The 19,621-nt window shown below is 64.7% G+C and overlaps 2 protein-coding genes across 2 annotated transcripts; both read right to left on the reverse strand.

Annotated features, from left to right (window-relative positions):
* Positions 1–2,986: 2,986 nt before the first annotated feature.
* CDC6 (cell division cycle 6) lies at positions 2,987–6,846 on the reverse strand. Its single transcript, XM_030021960.2, is given in 13 exon segments — positions 2,987–3,684; positions 3,765–3,905; positions 4,016–4,215; positions 4,388–4,452; positions 4,588–4,688; positions 4,780–4,919; positions 5,083–5,158; positions 5,161–5,191; positions 5,370–5,533; positions 5,680–5,879; positions 5,957–6,140; positions 6,142–6,176; positions 6,531–6,846. Coding segments are annotated over 13 exon segments (1,656 nt in total). The 5' UTR covers positions 6,760–6,846; the 3' UTR covers positions 2,987–3,594.
* Positions 6,847–7,614: 768 nt separating this feature from the next.
* On the reverse strand, positions 7,615–18,609 carry WIPF2 (WAS/WASL interacting protein family member 2). Its single transcript, XM_041125409.1, is given in 12 exon segments — positions 7,615–9,143; positions 10,101–10,202; positions 10,369–10,531; positions 10,533–10,579; positions 11,985–12,198; positions 12,200–12,386; positions 12,388–12,646; positions 13,145–13,264; positions 13,429–13,561; positions 14,059–14,186; positions 17,380–17,679; positions 18,496–18,609. Coding segments are annotated over 10 exon segments (1,332 nt in total). The 5' UTR covers positions 14,125–14,186; positions 17,380–17,679; positions 18,496–18,609; the 3' UTR covers positions 7,615–9,102.
* Positions 18,610–19,621: the final 1,012 nt, after the last annotated feature.

A 19,621-nucleotide genomic window follows, 5' to 3' on the forward strand; every position in this document is an offset into this window, starting at 1 on the left:
AGCCTCGTTGCCCCTCTCCCCCCCCCCCCCCCCCCCCCCGACGCTCGCCCAGGGGCAGCCTCGGCACAGCCCCACGCAGGGAGAGGACCGCGCAAGAGGCCGGTGGGAGCTGTCGTGGGAAGTCATAGGTGCGAGGAGTCTGGGCAGCCTCAGCGGACGCGCTGTGGGGGGTCCCGCTGTCCGTCCCCCCCCCTCCACGGCCGCTGGGTGCCTGTCAGACCCCGCGGTGCCCACGCCAGGAGGGCTGGGTGCCCACCGGGCCGCTCTGAGCAGCGCTCCCGTGCCTCAGTTTCCCCTGTGTGCTCAGCAAAGCGAGGTGGGACACCCCGGGCCAGGCGTGGACGGCGAGGCCCGCGCACCCGCAGCCCGGTGCGGCCGCCGACCTCCTCCCCAGCACGCCGGGGCTGCCGGCCGCGGCGAGGCCCAGCCGCCGGCATGTGCTCAGCCGAGAGGAATGTGCCAAATCACTCCCAGATGTGCGCGGCGGCCAGCCCGCCATCCCCTCCGCGGCCCACCGGGGTGGCCGCCGGGCACCGGGGACCCCACACCGCCCCATCGCAGGGCTGCCCGCGGGGCCGAACCCGTCACCGGATGGATCCCGCCCGGCCACAGGGCCCGGCCCCAGCCTGTCCCGCGGCGTCGGGGTGCCGAGGCCCGGCGAAGCACGGGCAGGACAGCGGGATGCCGGGGCGCGGGCGGACGGGAGGCGTCATTGGGGCAGGGCCGCGTCCCCGGCGTCACCGTCTTGCCGAGGCCCCGCAGCCCTCGCCCGGCGCGGGGCCCGGTGTCGGCGCGGTGGGGTCGTGCGGGGTCCTGCCCCGCACCCCCGGTCCCGGTGCCCAGCAGGAGCGCAGCCGAGCGGAAAGGGGCTGTCAGATGGAATCTGGGTGCCGGCGGTGACGGAGCGGCGGGAGGGGGCCGTGCCCGCCACGTGGCCGCTTATGTAAGGAAAGTGCAAGGGAGGACAGGGAGGCGGCCGGGGCGCTGGGGACACCGCCACGGGGACACCGAGCCCCCGCCGCGCACATGCGGGCGGTTGCGCGGCCGGACACGCGCGCTGGGAGCTGCCCGCGGCGCAGCCGGGCGCTGCCCGGCCCTGTGGGCTCGGCACGTGCGTGCAGGAGCGAGGGGACGTGGGCACACGTGTGCCGGAGTGGGGGGGACGGGACCCCGCCGACCCCTCGGCCTCCCCGTGCTACCGCTGCCGCTCCGGCTGCCGGCCCCGGCGTGGGGCCTGGGTGTCCCGGGGCCGGCGGAGACATCCACGAGCCGCGGTGCTCCCATCGCGGTGCTGCCAGCCCCTCACCGAGCGGTGATGAACGGCTCCGGCGGGAGCTCCGGCACCCGCGCGGCTGAATCCATCTGCGCTATCGATTTTTCATCCACTGCGGCAGAGAACGGAGCCGGGGCCGGCACGACCGCGGGCACCCCGGTGGGCTGGCACAGCGAGGGGAGCCGCGTTCCCGCACCGTGGGGCCACGTCCCCCACGCTGCCCTGCTGTCCCCGACCCCACCTGGGCAGCCGGACCACCCTGGGGACAGTGCCAGGACCAGGGACCCTCCAACCGTGCCATGGCATGCCCAGCACGGCCGGTCAGGCCCAGGTGTGGGGGGTGCCCCCCCCCCGCCCTGCCCGCAATCTGCCTGCGCAGCCACCACCTTGCCCAGCACGACGGTGGGCACAGAGCGGGCTCCAGGGATGCAGCAGCCCGGGGCCGGGGGGGGGGGGTTGTGATGTGGGGAGCAGGGGCACCGCGATGCCCACCCACGTCACCACAGCGTCACTGCGGTCACACACGCTGCCAGCCGCTTCCTTCCAGCCGCCGTCGCCGTAGTGCCGTGGTTCCACGCCGTGGGGCTGCGTCACGGCTGCGGGGCTGGCGCAAGGCAGGGTGCGGCCGCCGTGGCCCGTGGGGAGCAGGGGGGGCCCCCCGGCAGCCCGTGCCCGGCCCAACTCTGCCCACGGGTGTGGGGATGCCGGTACCCGCTGAACCCCCGCGGCCCGGTGACGCGTGGCTGGGCCACGGTCCCCGCTCAGCCCCGCGGCGTGGCGAGGGGGCAGGGACGGGGTCCCCCTCAGCCCCCCGGCACGGCAAAGGGACGGGGACGTGGAGCAGAGCGGGCGCAGCCTGGCCTGAACCCGCCACCCCCCCCCCCCCCGTGCCGCCGCACACGTCCGACACATGGCAGCTCCGGCTATAAATAGCCCCGCAGCGGCAATCGGCTGAGCCGCGCTCGGGGCCCGGCTGGGGCCGACGGCCACCCCCGGCCCCATAGCACTGTCCCTGCCTTGGTTTCCCCACCGCTCCCCATGGCGAACGGTGGCGGGGAAAGGACCCGGTGGCCGGGGCCTGCCCGGTCCCCAAGGTGTCCCCTGGCACAGCAGGGATGGGCATCGCCACAGTGTGCCAAAACGGGTGGGGAGGAGGGGGGGGGCTGCACCGAGACACCCAGTTCAACGGTGGAATCCAGCAGCCTCGCCAAGCTCTGCTTTGGCACTGGGTGCCCAGAGCGAGGACACAGCCGACGTCCCCCTGTCCTGCACCCCGTGGGGACCCCGCAAGCCACGGGGCCAGGGCCAGAATCGCGCCGGCACACGCCAGGGCCGCACCATGGGGCCAGGGGAAACTGAGGCACGCCAGGGACACGGGCACCCCCACACCCAGCACCCCATCCCAGGCCGGGAGCTGCCGAGGGGGGCAGCGGGGGGTCCTGGGGGACAGGGTGGGATGGCTGGATGCGGGGCAGCGACAGAGCCCCAGCATCTCCCCGCTCCCCCGCCTGCCTGGGGCCCCCGCACTCCCCCCCCAGCCAGGGAAGCTGCAAAATTAGGTCAAAGCGTCTATTATTTAACACAAGCGGAGGAGCTGGGGCCAGGAGCTAGGGGGACCCGGGGGGGCTGTAACGCAGGAGGAGAGGGGTTGGAGGGGGGGGGGGGGGGGGGCCAGGGCCAGACCCCCACAGCCCTGGGGCAGGGAGGGAACAGTGGGGGGGCAGAGGCAGGAGCCAGCACCGAACCAGAACGACTTTATTAATGCCAGGAGATAGAGGGGTCCCCCGCTGCCCCCCCACCCTCCGGCCAGGCACAGCCTGGAGCTGAGCACACCCTGCACCCCCTCTACCACTGCCGGCACTGGGACGCAGAGCGGGGCTGGCACCAGGACCCTCCTTCCTGCAGCCGGGAGCGCGGGGGGGGCCCCAGAAGGCTCCGAACGAGCCGGGAGCCAACACATCCATAGGTCGTAGCAGAGAGCAATGCCGGGCTCCGACATCACACGTGCCGGGGTGGGAGAAGAGCCGGGAGCACCCGCGGTCCACATCCATTGCTGTAAAGGCGCTGGGAACCCTCAGCTTCAGCCACACAAAAATAGTAATAATAATATTAATAATATTAATAAAACTGCCCCAGACTGAGGGCCCCAAGGCAGGACTCAACAAACAACAGCCGAGGTCTCTGGGAGCCATTTCCCTGCTCCCCCCGCGGTCCGGCCAAACCGCGCATCACGCACCCAAGTCCCACCCGGGGCAGCGTCCGCCCGGCCCGTGCCGAGGGGCCACGGGGAGGGGGCCGCCGGGGGGGGGGGGGGGGGGGGGTTAGCGCAGCCCCTGGGCCAGGATGCTGCCCACCAGCGCCGCGTCCTGCAGCGCGTGCTCCACCGCCGCCTCCTCCATCTTCAGGGAGACCTGGGGGAGAGACGAGAACCGCTCAGCGCCGCCGGACCCCGCCACGCCGCCGGACCCTGCCCCGCCGCCCCCCGCGGTACCTTGGCCAGCCGGGCCTCCTTGGCCTTCTTCAGCTCGAGGACGCCGCGGGACTCCAGGAGGGTGACGAGGGACAGACACTCGGCCTGGTCGACGGCGGGGAGCTGCTGCCGCCGGCAGACCTGGCCGTAGGCGTCGTGGAGCTGGGGAAGGCAGGGCGGGCGTCACGCCGCGGCACCGCGGGCAAGGGAGACCGCGGGGAGACCCACCCGCTCCCCAAATCCAGCCCCGAGCGGGTCCCACCACCACTCACCTTCCCCAGCGTCACCTCCGGGCTGCGCAGGTGCCGGGCGAGCAGCAGCAGGGAGCAGAGCAGCACCTTCTGCTGCAGCGGGAAGGCGTCCCGGGTCCCCCGGCCACCCCCGGCCAGCCGGTCCCCAAACACCTCCGAAATCACGCGGGAGACGTGCAGGAGCCCCACGCGCTTGGGGACGGGGGATGCCGGGGAGTCACCTGTGGGACAGACAGGGCTGCAAGGGGACCTCGGGGGGATGAGCAAGGGGTGCGGGTGGCAGCACAGAGCAGGTGCCCCAGAAAGGGACCCTGGACCCGCTATTAAGGCCAGCCCGGAGGCGTCCCCCGCAGGGTTTTGGCTCCGGCACTGCAGCCGGCAGCAGCTACTCACCACCAGGCAGCGGCTTGAGCAGGGTCTGGCTCCGCACCTCCAGCTCCACCACCTCCACGGCGCGCCTGGGGAGGAGACAGCCCTGAGCACCGGGCAGAGCGGCTGCCCCAGCACGGGCACCCCCGGCGCGGGGGAGCTGTGCGGGGCTCGCAGGGGCCACGCTGGCCCTGGGACCGCTGGGTTTTGAGGCAGGCGCTGACCTGCAGACATCCAAGGCCTTGCGAGCGTCACCGGAGACCGCGGACACCTTGCGGGCGCAGAACTGGAGCGCGGCGGCATCCAGGACGGGGTCACCAGCCACCTGCCGAGGCACCGTACGCTGTCAGCCTGCGTGGGCAGAGACACCCCCCCCCCCACCACCACCCCCCCGGCGTGTCCCCCTGCGTCCCCACCTGCCCCAGCCGCTCCTGCAGGATGGCGGTGAGCTGCTCCCTGGTGTAGGGTGGGAAGTGCAGCAGTTGGGGGCTGCCGGCCGGGCGGGCACCGAGCCTGGCCAGGCTGCGGTCTGTCAGGTCCAGCGCGTTGGCCAAGCCTGCGGGCACAGCGGGGTGAGGAAGGGAGGGAAGATGAGGGCCGTGCCCCAAAGAGGGAGCGGGTGGGCAGGAGGAGGGTGCAAAGGCAAAACCCCCCCCCATCCGCCCCCCAAAAGAAGGAGGGTCCCCAGGGCTGGCAGTGCCATGCTGCTGCGCACTCACCCACGAGGACGAGCCTAGAGCCGGGCAGCCGGGGCCACTCGAAGAGGGTGTAGAGCACGTCCTGCCCCTTGCTCTCCCCAGCTGGTCCAGCTCATCCAGCACCAGCAGGCTGCGGAGGTGGGGAAAGCCTGGGTCAGCCCCGGCTTTCCCCACCACCCCCGCGGCCCATCCACAGTACCCCAAGCAGGGGAGAGCCGCTGCCGGGGCCACCTCTCCTGGCTGGCCACGCTCAGGGTATCGAGAGGGGACCCCACACTGTCACACCCCCCCCCCGGCAGGGAACTCACACCATGGGCCCCTGGGCCGTCAGCTGCTTCTCCAGCCTCCGCACGCCCTCCCGGCCGGCGGCCGCGGGCAGACCCAGCTGCTGTGCCACGGTGGGGAAGATGCCCTGCGGGCTGCTCAGCGACATGCAGTTCAGGACGATGGTTTTGCTCCCGGTGAGCTCATCCTGCCAGGGACGGGAGCGTTACACTGCTGGCCACCCACCGCCGCCCCGCCACGCTCGGCTCTTGCTCCTCCTGCCAGTGCCCCCACCTTTCCTTGCCAATCTGCTCCACCAGCACCCCCAAAACGAGACCCCCAGCTATGGCACACCTTGCAGTCGAGCAGGACGCGACTCAGACAGGCCGTTTTCCCGGTCCCGGGGGCTCCAGAGACGTAAAGGCTGCCGGGCTGGCGCCCACAGACGTGCTCCCGCAGAAACTGCCGGATGATGCCCGTCTCCTTCTCCCTGGCGTAGAGTCGGTCGGGCACAGCCGCATGCAGCGCCCGCTTAACCTGCTGGTAGCAGGTGCCTGTGCCGAGGAGGGAGAGGGCTCAGGGGGGGCCACGGCACCACCAGGACCCCGTCCCCCTCCCTGACTACACTCACCTTCCTGCCTGAAGAGTCGGGCGCGGGCAGGCTGCCTGCCAAGGCCCAAGCTCCGGGGGGTCTCCTGCCCGCGATGCCGCGGGGATGGCCCTGGGCTGCTGGGCTTTTCGGGGGAGGTCAGGGGGTCCCCAAAGAGCAAGCGGCGCCCCTGGTTCTCCTTGCTGCGCTTGGCCGGGGAGGAGGGGCAGGGCATAGGGGACGTTGCAGAGGTTGTCGTCACCTGCGGAGGAGACGGGTCAGTGGAGCAGCCGAGCGTGCGGGCCCGACCCTGACGCTCTCGCGGTGTGCTTGTGTGCGAGCAAGAGGCTGTTTGTAACGCGGTGTCGCTCTCCCCGGGGGGAGGCTTCGTGCTTCAGCCCGCCCTGGGCCCCGCGGGAGCAGTTTTTCCTCCCGAAACCGGGGGAAGCCGCAAACACAGCTGTGCGAGGGACGGGATGGAGCTGGGTCCGTCCGCCTGCCCCAGCCCCACCAGGGCGAGGTCCCAGCCTCACAGCTGCCTTCGGGAAAGGGATACCCCCCCCCCACATCTTTCCCGGGGGGGGGGCCAGGGGAGTGTGTAGGGGGGTCAGCTCACCCAGGCGCTTGCAGGGGCTCAGGGGCAGCACTTTGGTCCGGGCTGAGTGTGTGCCCGGGGCCCTGGGGCAGGGCGAGAGCCGCACGGCGGTGAGGTCGGAGCTGCCGGGGTCGGGGCTGCCGGGGTCGGGGCCGCTCTTGCCCAGGGGGGCGGCGGCGGCGAGGCGGCGGGCGCTCCTCCTGCGGGGGAAGCCGATGGTGGACTGGTGCTGCGGGCTGCTGCTGGCCATGGCGGCGGCGCCGGCGGGGGGGTGCGGTCTGGGGATGGAAGAAGGACACCGGTCAGGAGGGGAGACCCCCGGCCCCGCGGCTCCCGGCCGCCCCTGCCTCCCTCCCCACGCCGCCCGGCTCTGCCCCCCCCAGCCACATCCCACACCGCCGCTCCCGATACCTCCCCCCTCCCCGGCACAGCCCTACCCCCCCCCAAAGCCCCCTACCCCTCCCGACCCCCCCATGTCCCCCCATCCCAGCCCCACATGCCCCCCCCCCCCCGCGTTCCCCCCCCGCCGCTGCCACCGACCTTCTCGCGCCAACTCAGCCCCTGCTCCGCACTTCCCGCCACCAGGCCGAGCTGGCCCCGCCCCCGCCTCCCCATTGGCTGCGCCGCCCTCCGCCGCCGCCAATCGCAAGGTCCCGCGCCAAGCGCCGCGGCGGGAGGAGGGAGCCGCTGACCAGCAGCCAATAGGCGAGGGCGCGCGAGGCCTGCCGGGAGGTGTCGTGCGCGGCGCGCAAGGCGCGCTGGGAGTTGTAGTCGGCCGGGGAGGGACTCACGGCCCCCCTGTGCCCCCCCACCGCTCCCAGTGCCCCCTCCTGCCTCCCCAGTGCTCCCAGTGCCCCCTCCTGCCGCCCCCCCCGCTCTCAGTGCCCCTCCTTCCTCCCCAGTGCTCCCCTCCTGCCTCCCCACCGCTCCCAGCCCCTCCCAGTACCAGCCTCGCTGCAGGCAGAGCACCCTGGCTCCCAGGCCCCCCCCCCCCGAAAAAAAAAGAGGGGAGGGGGCCCCAGGGAGGAGCAGAGCACCCCTGTGGCTTAGGGACCCCCCCTCCTTCCCCAGCCACCCCCCCAGACACTGCCTTTGAAGAGTTGCGTATCTTTATTACTTTTATTTAAATGCAATTTCAAGCTCCTCAGTTTTTATTCTGTTCCCTCTTAAAACAGCCCCTCGTTCCCCCGGGAGGGGCAGCCAGCGCTCAGGGAGAACCTTTTTTTACCTTTATTTAAACCAAAGGACAGCGCTGGGGGGGGGAAGGGGGGGGCTCGTCCTCCAGAGAAACCCACCCCAAGCATCCCCTCACCCTGGGCGCTGCCTCACTTCAGCCTGAACAAGGAAAGTTTCCATCTTCGTAGAAAAACAAAACAAAACAAAAAACAAACCAAAAAAAAAAAACCCAAACCAACCCAAAACAAACCCCGAAACAGTTAGAGGGGAGGGTTTAGTACACCCGCAGTGAGCCCACCTTCCTCCTATAGTACAAGCTTTTTACAACGTACAAAATAGATCAGTAACTACGGTTAATGTCCAGCCCACCCCGGTACTGCGAGTAAATACAGAGAAACCAGCCCGGTACCAACAGTCGGACAGGGTAGTGTGTAAGGCAAAACGTCAGCCGGAGCCCCCCCCCCGGCACAGGGGCCGTGGCCCCAAGTCCCTTCCCGTGCTCCCCCCCACCCGCCACATAAGAAACAGAACGAACGACACCCCCCCACGGTAACGGCACCCCCAGCTTCCTCCACGGACAATTAGTGTCTTCCCGTTAAAATGCTCTAGTTTGGTAATTTAGCGTTAAAAGCCGGGCTGCCACCGCCGGGCGCCTCCTCGGCCCATCAAAACCCAGCGGCGTGAAAAGCCGTCGGCTGCGGCTGTTTTGGGGTGCGATGCTGCCGGGTGGCATCGGGGATGTCACCCCGTGGGAGCAGGGAGGGGGGTTTCCCCCTCCCACAGCCACCCCACAGCCCCCAGCGCCGTCAGGGTCTCCCTGGATGGTCCCGCTCACCCCCCCCCCCCCCCGCTCCTCCGCTGGCTCCTGTGCAAAAAAGCAATCAGCTGCACCGGGGTAACGAGGCTCTGCCGGCCTGTCCCAGCTCCCCCTCGCTCCGCCGCCGGCGCAGCTGGTGATCACGCAACGTGTCCATCTCCAGACCTACCCCAGCTCCTCTCCAAGCCCCCTCGCTCCGCCCCGGCCCCGAGGAATCGGGCACCGAGCCACCCCTGGTCCCACCAGCCGGCCGCACACGGCTCAGCGTCTTCCTCAAGTCCTCGTGCCGGGCTCCCAGGCTGCGGCTGGATGCGGGGTCCCGGCCGGACCCGGGATCTGCGACGAGCGAGGAGCAAAGGACCCATCTGGGCTTGCCAGCAAGGTCACCGAGTCTTGGGGGAGATGCATAGATGAGGGTGGGCTGGCGGAGAGAGCTGGGCCGGGGGTATCTGCTCGTCCTGGCGCAGCTGGGAAAACCAAAGACGCTGGGAGTTTCTCATGCAGGATCCTGGGGGGCAGGGAGGTGGGGAGGGTCTGTCTGAGGAAGGGGAAGGAGGTCCGTCTCTCTGCTCAGGAACAATCCGCCTGTGCAGCCTGCTTTCACCTGGGGATGGGGGGCAGAGGGGGGGCCCCACGCGTAGCTGAAAGACAAGAAAGCCCATTGAAACCAGAACCTGCACGGAGATGGCTGGCACGGCGTGCCCCGTGCTGCTGGCACGCACTGGACCGGCTGCTCCCTGGCCGCCAGCACCGGTTCAGAGGATCACCGCCCTGGTGCTCCGCAGAGCAGGATCTGGCACGTCTGCTTTCCCTCCTCCACACCCCCGCGCCAGCTGCCCCCCCCTCGTACTCCCTGCGGAGATCTGGAGCCTGGGATTTGCGACTCAAACCAGCCGCTGCAGCACGCATGGAAAGCTCAGGGCTTTTCAAATCCACATTAAACATTCATCGCTCTAAAAATAAACGAGCATCCCATTCTCCCTGGAGTCTCCTCCGGGATCCGCAGGGCTGACGCGCAGCAGCGGCGCAGCAAGGGCACTTTGCGCTGTGCTGGCAGCACCGGGTCCGAATGCCGCTGCTCAGGGCCCTGTGGAGGGGCTCGTCCTGGGACACGCAGGGGCTCTTCACCCCCCCAGCCCCTGCCCAGCACCAGCTTCAGCCGCAGGGCCGGCTCCTGGGGTGCTTTTGTAACCGCTCCAGCACCAAAGGCCCTTAGCACAGGCGGGAACAAGCCCTGCGGCGTTTCTCTACACAGGCTCAGCAGGCAAAAGAGGGGGCAGGCGGGACGTGACATCCGCACAGCCCAAATCCTCGGCCCCCCCCCCCCCCCCCCCCGAGCGCAGCAGGCTGCCTTCAGGGCTCAGCACCCCGGGGAATGTGTGCAGGCCCCGGAGCAACGCTGCTGCACAGAGAAGGATGTGGATCAGGAGCCTGGGACTCGAGGCAACTCTTGCCAGCCCCTGCACAATCCACCCTGAGTGGGGACAAACAGGACAGCGGGTGGCCACGGCTGCACTGTTGTCACCTCCTGCCAGCCTCGAGAGCGCAGGAGGGGAGCCAGGCCATGCGGGACTGCGGGACACCTCCTCCTCCCTTACCTCTGTTTGTTTTGCTGGGGTAGATTCTCTGGAAGTATTTATATTCTTCTGGGGCTGGGAAGTCTTCGACAGGATGAAAGGAGTATTTGGATTCAAAGTCATCTGCAGAGAAGGGGGGAAAAACGGGCAGGTCAGGGAGGGTGGCTCTGGACGAGCACAGCTGAAGCCGAAGTACTGGGCTCCACACCGGGGCTTCCCCCAGCTCCAGCCCCCCCCGGAAGAGCAGCAGCTGCTGTGAGCACGGATCCGTGCCTGGGGCCCCACTCACCCAGGAACGCTCTGACGGTGGAGATGGAGTCCCGGTGCCCATTCCGCACTGGTGGTGGAGGCGGCGGCGGCCCGGCCGGCGTCCTCGTGGGCGGCGGTGGCGGCTTCCCTCGGCTCGGGGGCTCGGTGGAGCCGTGCAGTCTGTAGGGGGGTGGGGGCGGGGGGGGCATCACGCCCCCCGTTTCGCAGCATTGGCGGAGGGGGTGGTGGGGCTGCAAGGAGAGCTGGGTCAGCACCGGCATGGCCCACCGCAGCCTGCCAAGGCACGGCATCCCCAGGGCAAACCCTCCCTCTGGCAGCAGGGCCAAGGACATCCTCCGAGGTAGCTTTCCAGGCCAGCTGCTGAGCCAGACCGCGCCAGCGGCCAGCGCAGCCGGCCCAGGGACGCTCCTACGCGCACCCAGAGGAGATCTCCCGCTCGCTCCTGACATCTGCATTCCTCCCATCAGCTGCAGCGGAGGGGACCGGCCAGCCCTCTCCCCCACAGCTCACCACCCACACCCGGCAGGGCTGCTCCAGCCCCTGCACACTACCAGCCCACAGCTGGACCCAGATCACCCTCTGCACAAGAGAGGATCCGAGGAACAGCTACGAGCCCGCACACGCGAGAGTTTGAGGGTAGCGGCTCCCACATGGAAGCAAGATGCTGCCTGTCGGGGCTGGGAAGCCACGTCGGCACTGCCACCGAGGCGGTGACAGGACCCATGGCCCCTCCGACCCACCTCTCGCTCCTGCCCAGCCTCCCACAGATGCACAGTGGCAGTTCGTGCTCCTCATTAGGCTAATTACACACAGACTAACAGAGCAGATCCCCAGACGTAACTCAAAGGAGGGATTCTGGCAGGGCCGGAAGGACAGAGCGGCTTGGCAGGGGACCAGGCGGGAGCTGCGGTCTGGACGCAGAGCCCAGGAGCGCACGGGGGGGGGCACCAGGGTGAGGCCATCGCTGCTCCCAGCAGCAGGGACACGCTCGCACCCAGCTCCATGTGCGTGGGGGGAACGGCGAGCAGTTTTCACCCAGCCATGCCTTCGATGGGTGCCTGACACCAAAAGCCCTGCACCAGCAGCAACAGCCTTCATCACCAGCTGCGCTCTGAACCATGCAGCACCGAAACCAGCTCAGAGAGGGGCAGGATGGTTCCCAAGGGCTGAGCAAGGGTGTCTGGCTGCACCGGCGAGGGAGAGGCTTCTCCCTACTCTGCCACAGCTTTTTGTCACTGCCCCGGTGACATTCAGGAAGCTATGGGGAGCAGCTGCAGCGTACACAGCTCTGGCTCCACCACGTTTTCACCTCCCAACCCAGGAGGACACATCAACCTCACGGGCAGGAGCTGCCCAGCCGCAACCCACTACCAACATCAGGCCTGAAAGGAGCTGGATGAACAGGACAGGACCAGGGACATGTATTGAAGGTGACAGCCCAGCTACTGCCCCTGGCTCAACCACTACACTGACTGCCACGTGCAGGAGAAGCCTCGCTGTGCCCTGGTGCTGACTCTTCCCCCGGCATCTCCTACCAGCCACCAAAGACCCCATGGGCAAGCGGCCGCAGCCTGACCCACCACGGCTGCTCCCAGGCACGAAGGAGCCGGGTCCAGCAGAGCAAACGGCTCTTACCTGCTCCCCGGCTGGGGGGGTCTCTGGCCGGCGGAGGGGGACGACTGCTCTGGAGAGATGGGGAGGCTGAAGCGGGTGGTGGCGGTGCCAGACCCCGCACAGGGCCTGGCGTCTTCCTGTGCAAGGAGTTGTGTCTCTGCGGCAGCTCCGGGGCGGACTCGTTGCTGGGGCTGGAAGGGCCGTTGGGGACACTGGGGGGTTGCCGATAAGGGGGGTGGTGGGGGGGCGAGAGACTGGCCCTGAGGCCCTGATCCCGTTCGGATACTGACTGGGGAGGGAGGGGGCTTGATGGGTGGCGGGGCAGGGGGTCCGTCCCTGCTCACAGACAGTCGCTGTCCCGGGGTGGGCGGCAGGGGCTTCTCCCGGTTGTAGGAAGACACCTTGGCACCGTGCGCCAGAGGGGGGGGCGGGAGGTGCGGTGGTGCGGCGTCCCGGAGGGGGAGGCGGTGGGGCGGACGAGCTGTGCTTCATGCCGGTGCTGCCAGCAGTGTTGGGCCGGGAGAGGTCCGGCAGGGAGGGCCTCTGCGTGCGCGGCAGCTCTGGGGGAGAGGCCCGGCTGTTGTCAGCATCATCTTGAGGTCGGCTGTTGCTGGCTGGCACTGGGGGCCTGGGGGCGGCTGCTCTGGAGCCGGGGACTTGCAGGGTTTGCTTACTGGAGCTGTCTGCGGTGAAGGAAAGCAGAGTGACTGGCCAGGCACGGCGCGGTCCGGGAGTCAGCGAGAGCAACATGCGGCACTCCGTCTCCGAGCCTGCGCAGAGCGCGGGGCAGCCCGCCCGCTCGGCCGAAGAGGGCCAGACCGCGGGGAACGCTGTCTGGCACAGGCAGGGAGCTGGCACGGTGCTCAGCCACACACAGCTCCTCTCTCACCACTGCTATTCGCTCTTTGGCTTGCTGGAAGGCAGTTTGCCACAGAAAACAGCAGAGAGAAACGTTCAGCAACACATGCGACTCCTGGGCCCTCCAAGGAGGTTTGTGTCATGGGACACTGTGGCATGGAGAGAGCACAGCTTGCCTGCGGCCACGCGTGGGGTGTTGATTTGAAGTCCCTGTCTCTAAACAGCTGAAATCCCCAGGCAAACACAGCAAGATCCTCAACCCCCTCCTGCTCGGGGACCTCCCCAGGGAACCCACACACAAACCACAGCCAGGCAGCCATTACCTGAGCTGTCCTTTGCTCCCACGGGTCTGAGCTTGGGCACACCACCTTGGAAGAGGCCGCCCTTTGGCTGGATCGCAGCTGAGCTAGACCCGTAGCTGCCACCACCACTGCCCTTGGGCTCTGAAAGGAGAGAGACAGAGAAGTTAAGCCTGGTATTATCAGCTCCTCCAACCAGGAGCCACTGGAAACCAGATGAGTGAGAGCCCAGAAGCCATCCTGAAGGGCACAGCGGCACCCAGGGTGGGGCTGAGTGCCTCTCAGGGACATGCCAGGCGGGTACTCACTTTCTAGGACTGGTGCGCTCCGGTCATTGATTTGCGTCACCTTCTTTAGCTTGGTCCCTTTACAGATGTCCTGCAGGAGGGCCCCACGGCCCCGCTGCTCCTCTCGGCTCAGTTTCGGCGGCTCTGTGTTAGCCTGGAGACAAGCAGCAGCTCAGCAACTCGCCTGTGCCCATAGACACCCCGATCCACAGAGCAGGCACGGCCCAACCCCACCTTCCCACTTCTCCTCTGAGCCCAGAGGCACCCCCACCCCCTGCCAGCAGACAGCCTTCTCCAGGGGGTCTATTCCAGACAGAGCGACAGGTTATGCTGTTGCTCTACAGGGCGAGGTTGAGACCCCATGCTACCTAGACCCAACGCACAGCTCAGTTACAGCCACGTGCAAGATCCCCCTGCTCTCCCAAGTCATCATGGTGCAGAAGACACTAATGCAAAAAAAGCCATGTGCAGTCCCTTCTGTGTACAGACTCTGCTGCAAGGGAAACCGAGGCACAGCCCACGGATCACCTGAAGTGCTTGTAGGCTGGACTCAAGGATATCAAGAGACAACACAGGGGCCCTGGCAAGTAGCACCATGTAGAAACAGGCCACCTCCCCCCCTCTACAACCGTCCAGTGAGAAGACCCCTACCTGACTGAAGGTGGGAGGCGGCGGGGGGCCAGGCGGCGGCGGGGGGGGGGGAGGAGGGATCGGCATCTTGGCCCGGCTCCCGGCGGCTCTGGCTGCTCAGTGCTGGGGGCAAGCCTGGTCACTCATGCCTGCGGGAAGGGAGGAAGCGGTCAGGGACTGGAGGGAAAGCTGGCGAGCTGGCCATAGAGAAACATGGCCCCAGGCTAGTGTCCCGTGCCTGGAGCTCATGCGGGGCAGAGCCTGGGGCTGTTCTCTCCCAGCTGGCTCAAAAGGGCCATCTGGTTCTCCCAACACCCCAGAGCAGCAGGTCCCAGAGGTGGAAACCACCACGACCCCCTGCCCCAAATCACCAGGGCCCCCACCCCAGCGCAGAGCCCACAGCTAAAACCCAGAACGCTTTTCACGCGACTGCCTCGCTCAGCAGAGAAAACCCAGCCAAGCTAATCCTGCACCATCAATCCAGCTCCTTTATCTGCAGCCGGAGGCTGCTCACGTGGAAGTGCGACAGGAGCCCAAAGCCTACAGCCCATCAGCAGGCACCGTGGCCAGCCCTGGCACGCGTCCCCAGCAGGCCCCTCCAGCCATGAACGCCGTTAAATCTGCCAGACGGATCACCGAGCAGAAGGCAGATGAAGCAGCGCGGTGCTGTCCTGTGGCTTGCACAAGGAGAGACGCTCCCGTCCCCAAACAGCCCTGACAGATAAGGCAGATTTTCCCAACCACTCAGGTCCTACGTCAGTAATCTCCCAACACTCTGAAGGCTCTCTGCGCCCCACTCCACTTCCACAACTCCAAAGCCCCCCTTGAAGCTGTCCAAGCAGGCAGCAAAACAAGCTTTCCCAATATCGATCTGATTACATTTCAGTCCATCTCATCACAAGCCCAAAACGAATCCATCCTGCACTGTGGCTTACCCAGAATGGCTCCCAGCCCGTGCGGTGCTTTGCCGGTGGGGCTCCACAGAGCCCGGCAGCTCTGGTTGGCACCGGAGACTGAGCACGGAGGAAGCAGGGACAGGAAGAGGAGCCTGAATCACCTGGAGATCACAGGACGGGCCCCTGGCAAGCTCGTGCCTCTTACAGCGAGCAGGTAGGGCTGTCCCAGCAGCACCGGCTCAGGGAATAGGAATGTGATGACTGGAGGCCTCGCTCACCACCCCAGGAGTTTCGGCTGCTTGGGGCAGACCAAGAGGCAGGGTATAAATGCCCCTCTCCGGGCCGCAGATGTTTTTCCCCCAGGAAAACCTGTTCCTTAACCATTAAAGGGGACCACAATACCAACACGAGGTAAGTACAGGACAGTTTCACACCTGAAGCTTCCGACTTCTGATCCCTGACCTCCAGGGCACACGACCAGAGAGATCACAGATACATCCACCATGACAGTGAAAGCTTCTTTACAACCCAGGCACTGAAACCCAGGTGTCCACAACCTTTGAAATGGTTTGTATGAGGTATTAAAATCCGGATCCCTTCTGAGACTCACCTTCTACTAGATAAACTACAATTTACTGATGCCAGGGAGGCCAGGATAAGACCAGGTCCATCCTCACGTGTTAGACATTCCCACTCCCTGTCACAGCAGAGGTGTGAGAACAGGAAAAACAGACCAGCGGCATCACTGTGATGCCAACGGCTCCGCTGCCCTCAAGCAAACCACCAGTTCTCTGCGGTTCAGGAAAATAAGTAAGTAAACTGCCTTTTAATTAAAAGCAGCTCTTCTACCAAGTAAGAAACTCCTCAGCTACAGACACGCTTGTTGGGAAGAAGTTCCTCCCTCTATCTTCTGGTGTTTTCTAAGTCACTTGAGATCTCAAGTTCACCGGTGGCATCAGCCACACCTCTGCAGAGCTGGGAACGGTGCAAGCTCAAACCTGGTGTGACTCAGCAGGTCCTCGTCCACCTCACCAGGGAAGCCACCTCACTCCTGCCTCTCAGAAATGCACCCTTCCCTGATATGTGCGGAGCTACTTTGCTCCAGACTGAGCTCAAGGCCTTGCAAAGAAAAGCCAATATCCGTCAATTTCTCCTTCAGCCCTACCAGTCCCACCAAGCTGGGACGCTCCACAGACTGGAATGAAGCCTGGCAAACCCATTCGGCCTGTACCTTTCCCACCGAAGCAAGATCAGAGACGGCTCCTAATGTGCTCGTCTGGGACCTGCCGGTGCTGCCAGGACATGTTGCAACAGGAGCGTTTTTCCCCCATGCTCCTTCCCACCCCGCAGCAGATCGCAGGGCCAGGACGGCGCAAGCTGCTGCCAGGGCAGCGCGTGATGTCGGGGCAACGGCACGACAGCATCGTGGCACAACCAGCGGGAGGGGACAGGCAGGAGAGCCCCGACCTTGTTTGAACACCAGCAGCTGGAGGTAATTAGCAGAGATACAGCTGAGAAACATGCCAGGTAATGAGACTCCTGACTCCGTCTCATGTGTCACAGGCCTGAGCCAGCACAGGAGCAGTGCCAGCGCTGCGGGCCATCACCTCCACTCCTGACCCACAGGAAAAGAAACACCCACATCACCTCACCGTTACGCTCCTGCTGGTTACTCACAGGGTGACACTTCCCACCCAGCTCTGCACCTCGACAGCACTTTGGGTCACCCGAGACCCTTCAGATACTCCCGCGACAGGGACACACTGCCTCGCCGTACGCAGATGGACGGACAGGGGTTTGTCAGCTGTTAGAAAACAAGTCAGTGCCACGTCTGCAAGGGAAGCATGCCGCTCAGGTCCCCCCATTTGCCCTGCTTCCCCCCACATAAGCCCTGCGTCAGGCGGAGAGGCTAGGGACAATCCCACAGCAATGTTACCTCCTGTAAGCACAGCCAGGGAGGAGAGGGGTATTTCTACAAAGAAAACCATGAGTCATTATCTCCCCATATCTAACGTGCCCTTAAAACTAGTGCCGCACCGAAACCAGCATTCAGATAAAGGCTCTGACCTAGAAGAGTGAGAGGAGGGGAGAGAAGAGTTTAAGCTAAAGCAGCTTGAGGATAAACTGGAGCTGAATTCCCGAGAAACAGGTCATTTCGTTTCAGCACACGGCCCCGTTCAGGTTGTGGATTAACAACAAAGGTCACATTGAAAAACCAAAATCAAGAGGCACCGAACTCAGCACATGGCAGCTGCTGATTATTTCATACCACGAGAAAAGCCAAGACCTCTGGGTGGAAACACTGGAGTGATCCGTGTCTGCCTTTAAAATAAAGTCTAGATCTTTAATGTTCATGAAGACAACACAGCTGATAAAGATTAGGGAGACACAAGCTAAATCCTCCAGGAAAAAAAAAAGGGGGGGGTGTTCTCCCAGCACTGCTTACCACCCCTTAATGTCTGGCGTAGGCCTTACGGAAACCATGCCCTTTGAAACAATGCCGCTCCGACAGCCGACTTCTCTGCATTTCTTCTCCTTTGTTCTTCGTTACCAGGGATCCTTTCACCAAGCCAGATCTGAGCCTTTGAGAGCTCCATATGCCGCGGCGGCAGCTCACTGCGCTTGCAGGGAAAGTGGTTTGAAAGACCTGAATCGGGGCAGCGAGACAGACACCCACTAGATCAAAGCGCAGAGGAGAGCTTGTCTTCGGTTAAGCCAGGAGGGGCAGGTTTGCACGTTAGCTTTCCTTTTAAAATAAAAAAACAAAACCCAAGAAGGTTGTGAGAAAACTGGGAGGAAGACAACATGTGAAAAGCTATCACTTTGGAGGAGAGAGAGTTCACTGAAATTGAGGTGACCCTGCATAAAGCTGCTTCCAGAGCTGCTGCTCAGCAGCCACTCTGGACCCCACCATCACCGCAGCACTCCTCGCCCCACAGCAGCACCGACTGCGGGGCAGTCCTGCAGCATTTTGAATCAGCGCTCCCCTGTCAACCCTGGGTTCAAAACACTATTAAAACCCAAGAATGCTACATTCAGCAGCCCCCCCCTCTCCCATAAAACAGCTGAATTAGCCAGATCTGGCCTGGACAGGACTACATGCCACGTTTTTCAGGCATTTTTCAAGTCCCCATTTGCTGTGAAGGGAAACGAAATGCCTTCTCCAGCAAGCAGCCCTGGATCCTGCTCATCCCTCGGGAGGGTTTGCTTTTTTAGCAGGACAGGCAGCAGTGACCTTCAGATGCCATAAGCACGTTTCCTCGCTTTTCAGGGGGATTTGGGTGCTGTGGCAGATTTGTATTTCACAGCTACGCTGGCTGCCGCGGTGAGCCTGCATTTGCAAACCCGAGATGAAGCGCTTCATCCTCAGGGAGGCAGCGGCTTTGAACTGCAGATCAAGAGGAATTTCCAGCCCTCTGATGTCGGCTGCAGAATGCGGCTGCACCGGTTTGGGGACGACTTCCAAGGCTGGACCTCTCAAACACCCTCCCTCCCACCCCCCGCCTCGCAGGGCGCCTTTATCTTCCACCTCTTCCCATCCAAACCCTCAGTTCCTCGTTACCCTGAGCACAGTCCTTCCAAATTCAGAGCCTGTCCTCCAAAGCCTGACATTTCCGCCCGTTCCTGAGGAGCGAGGGCTTCAGCAGCACTGAAGATGCGACATAAATAATTTATCCTGAAAGACAGCCATCGCAGGATTTAAGGTCATTCAGGCTTTTAAAATCGTATCAGCATGCTTTAAGAGAGCGAGCTGCCATCTCGATTTGGAGCGTCTCAAAGAGCCGGTGCATCTCTGCGTGCAGACAGACAGACACACTCCAGCCCCGCGGGACTCAGACATTCACTGTGAATTATTAACAATCCACGGTCACTGACAATGCATTTTTAACAAAACCCTGAACACAAAAGTTTCTAACGCCTCGGGGCTGAATTCCACAGCCCTTGGTGGAGCCACGGCTTCCCCATCCCTGACCATGGGACAGACCCCAGAGTCAGGCCATCCTTTAGCAGCTTTCCACCAAGCTCAGCTCGGTTCACTTGGCAGAGGAAACCTTTAATCAGGAGCGAGGAATCATGTCCTGACATTAGGGGCTGCAGCAAAGGGAAGAGCAGGAAAAGCCCGTCCCAGAAGGGCCCGCAGACTTCCCTGCCTCTCCCTGTCCCATGTGCCAGGCAAGAAGGGAAAGGAAGCCGGGGAGCGAGAGGTGGCACACGAGGGGACCGGGCAGGAACCGCTCTGAACCACCGCTCTCTCCGACAGACATCTCCAATTGTTCCAGCAGGAGGAAGCGGCGGGAGACGCAGGGACTTCCCGGCTGCTTCGAGGTGACCCACGGCTGGGAATAACATGCTGCACGGCCCACGCCTCATGGAGAACAATACGCTGCTGAATGGAAAGCAGGTCCCGAGCCCAGTGATGTTACTGTTCAGATAAAAATGCCTTTTTATCAACTGCCAACGTGCACCATCCCCTTCACTGTGTGCTCCAACACCGTCTGTGCATTTAGAGCAAACAATGCCTGCATGCTGGAGCGGAGCCGGGAGCCCCTCAAGGCACAAGGGGAGCAAGGAAAATATTGGTGGCTTCAGGCTGCTCCAAGCAGGACAGGGAGCAGAGAAGAGCTCCAGCCACCTCTGAGAGCCTTTTAAAGCCCACTCATGCCAGGCTCTTTTAGAGGCAGGCACTA

This window comes from Aquila chrysaetos, chromosome 8 (genome assembly GCF_900496995.4).
Source record: "Aquila chrysaetos chrysaetos chromosome 8, bAquChr1.4, whole genome shotgun sequence".
Taxonomy (NCBI): domain Eukaryota; kingdom Metazoa; phylum Chordata; class Aves; order Accipitriformes; family Accipitridae; genus Aquila; species Aquila chrysaetos.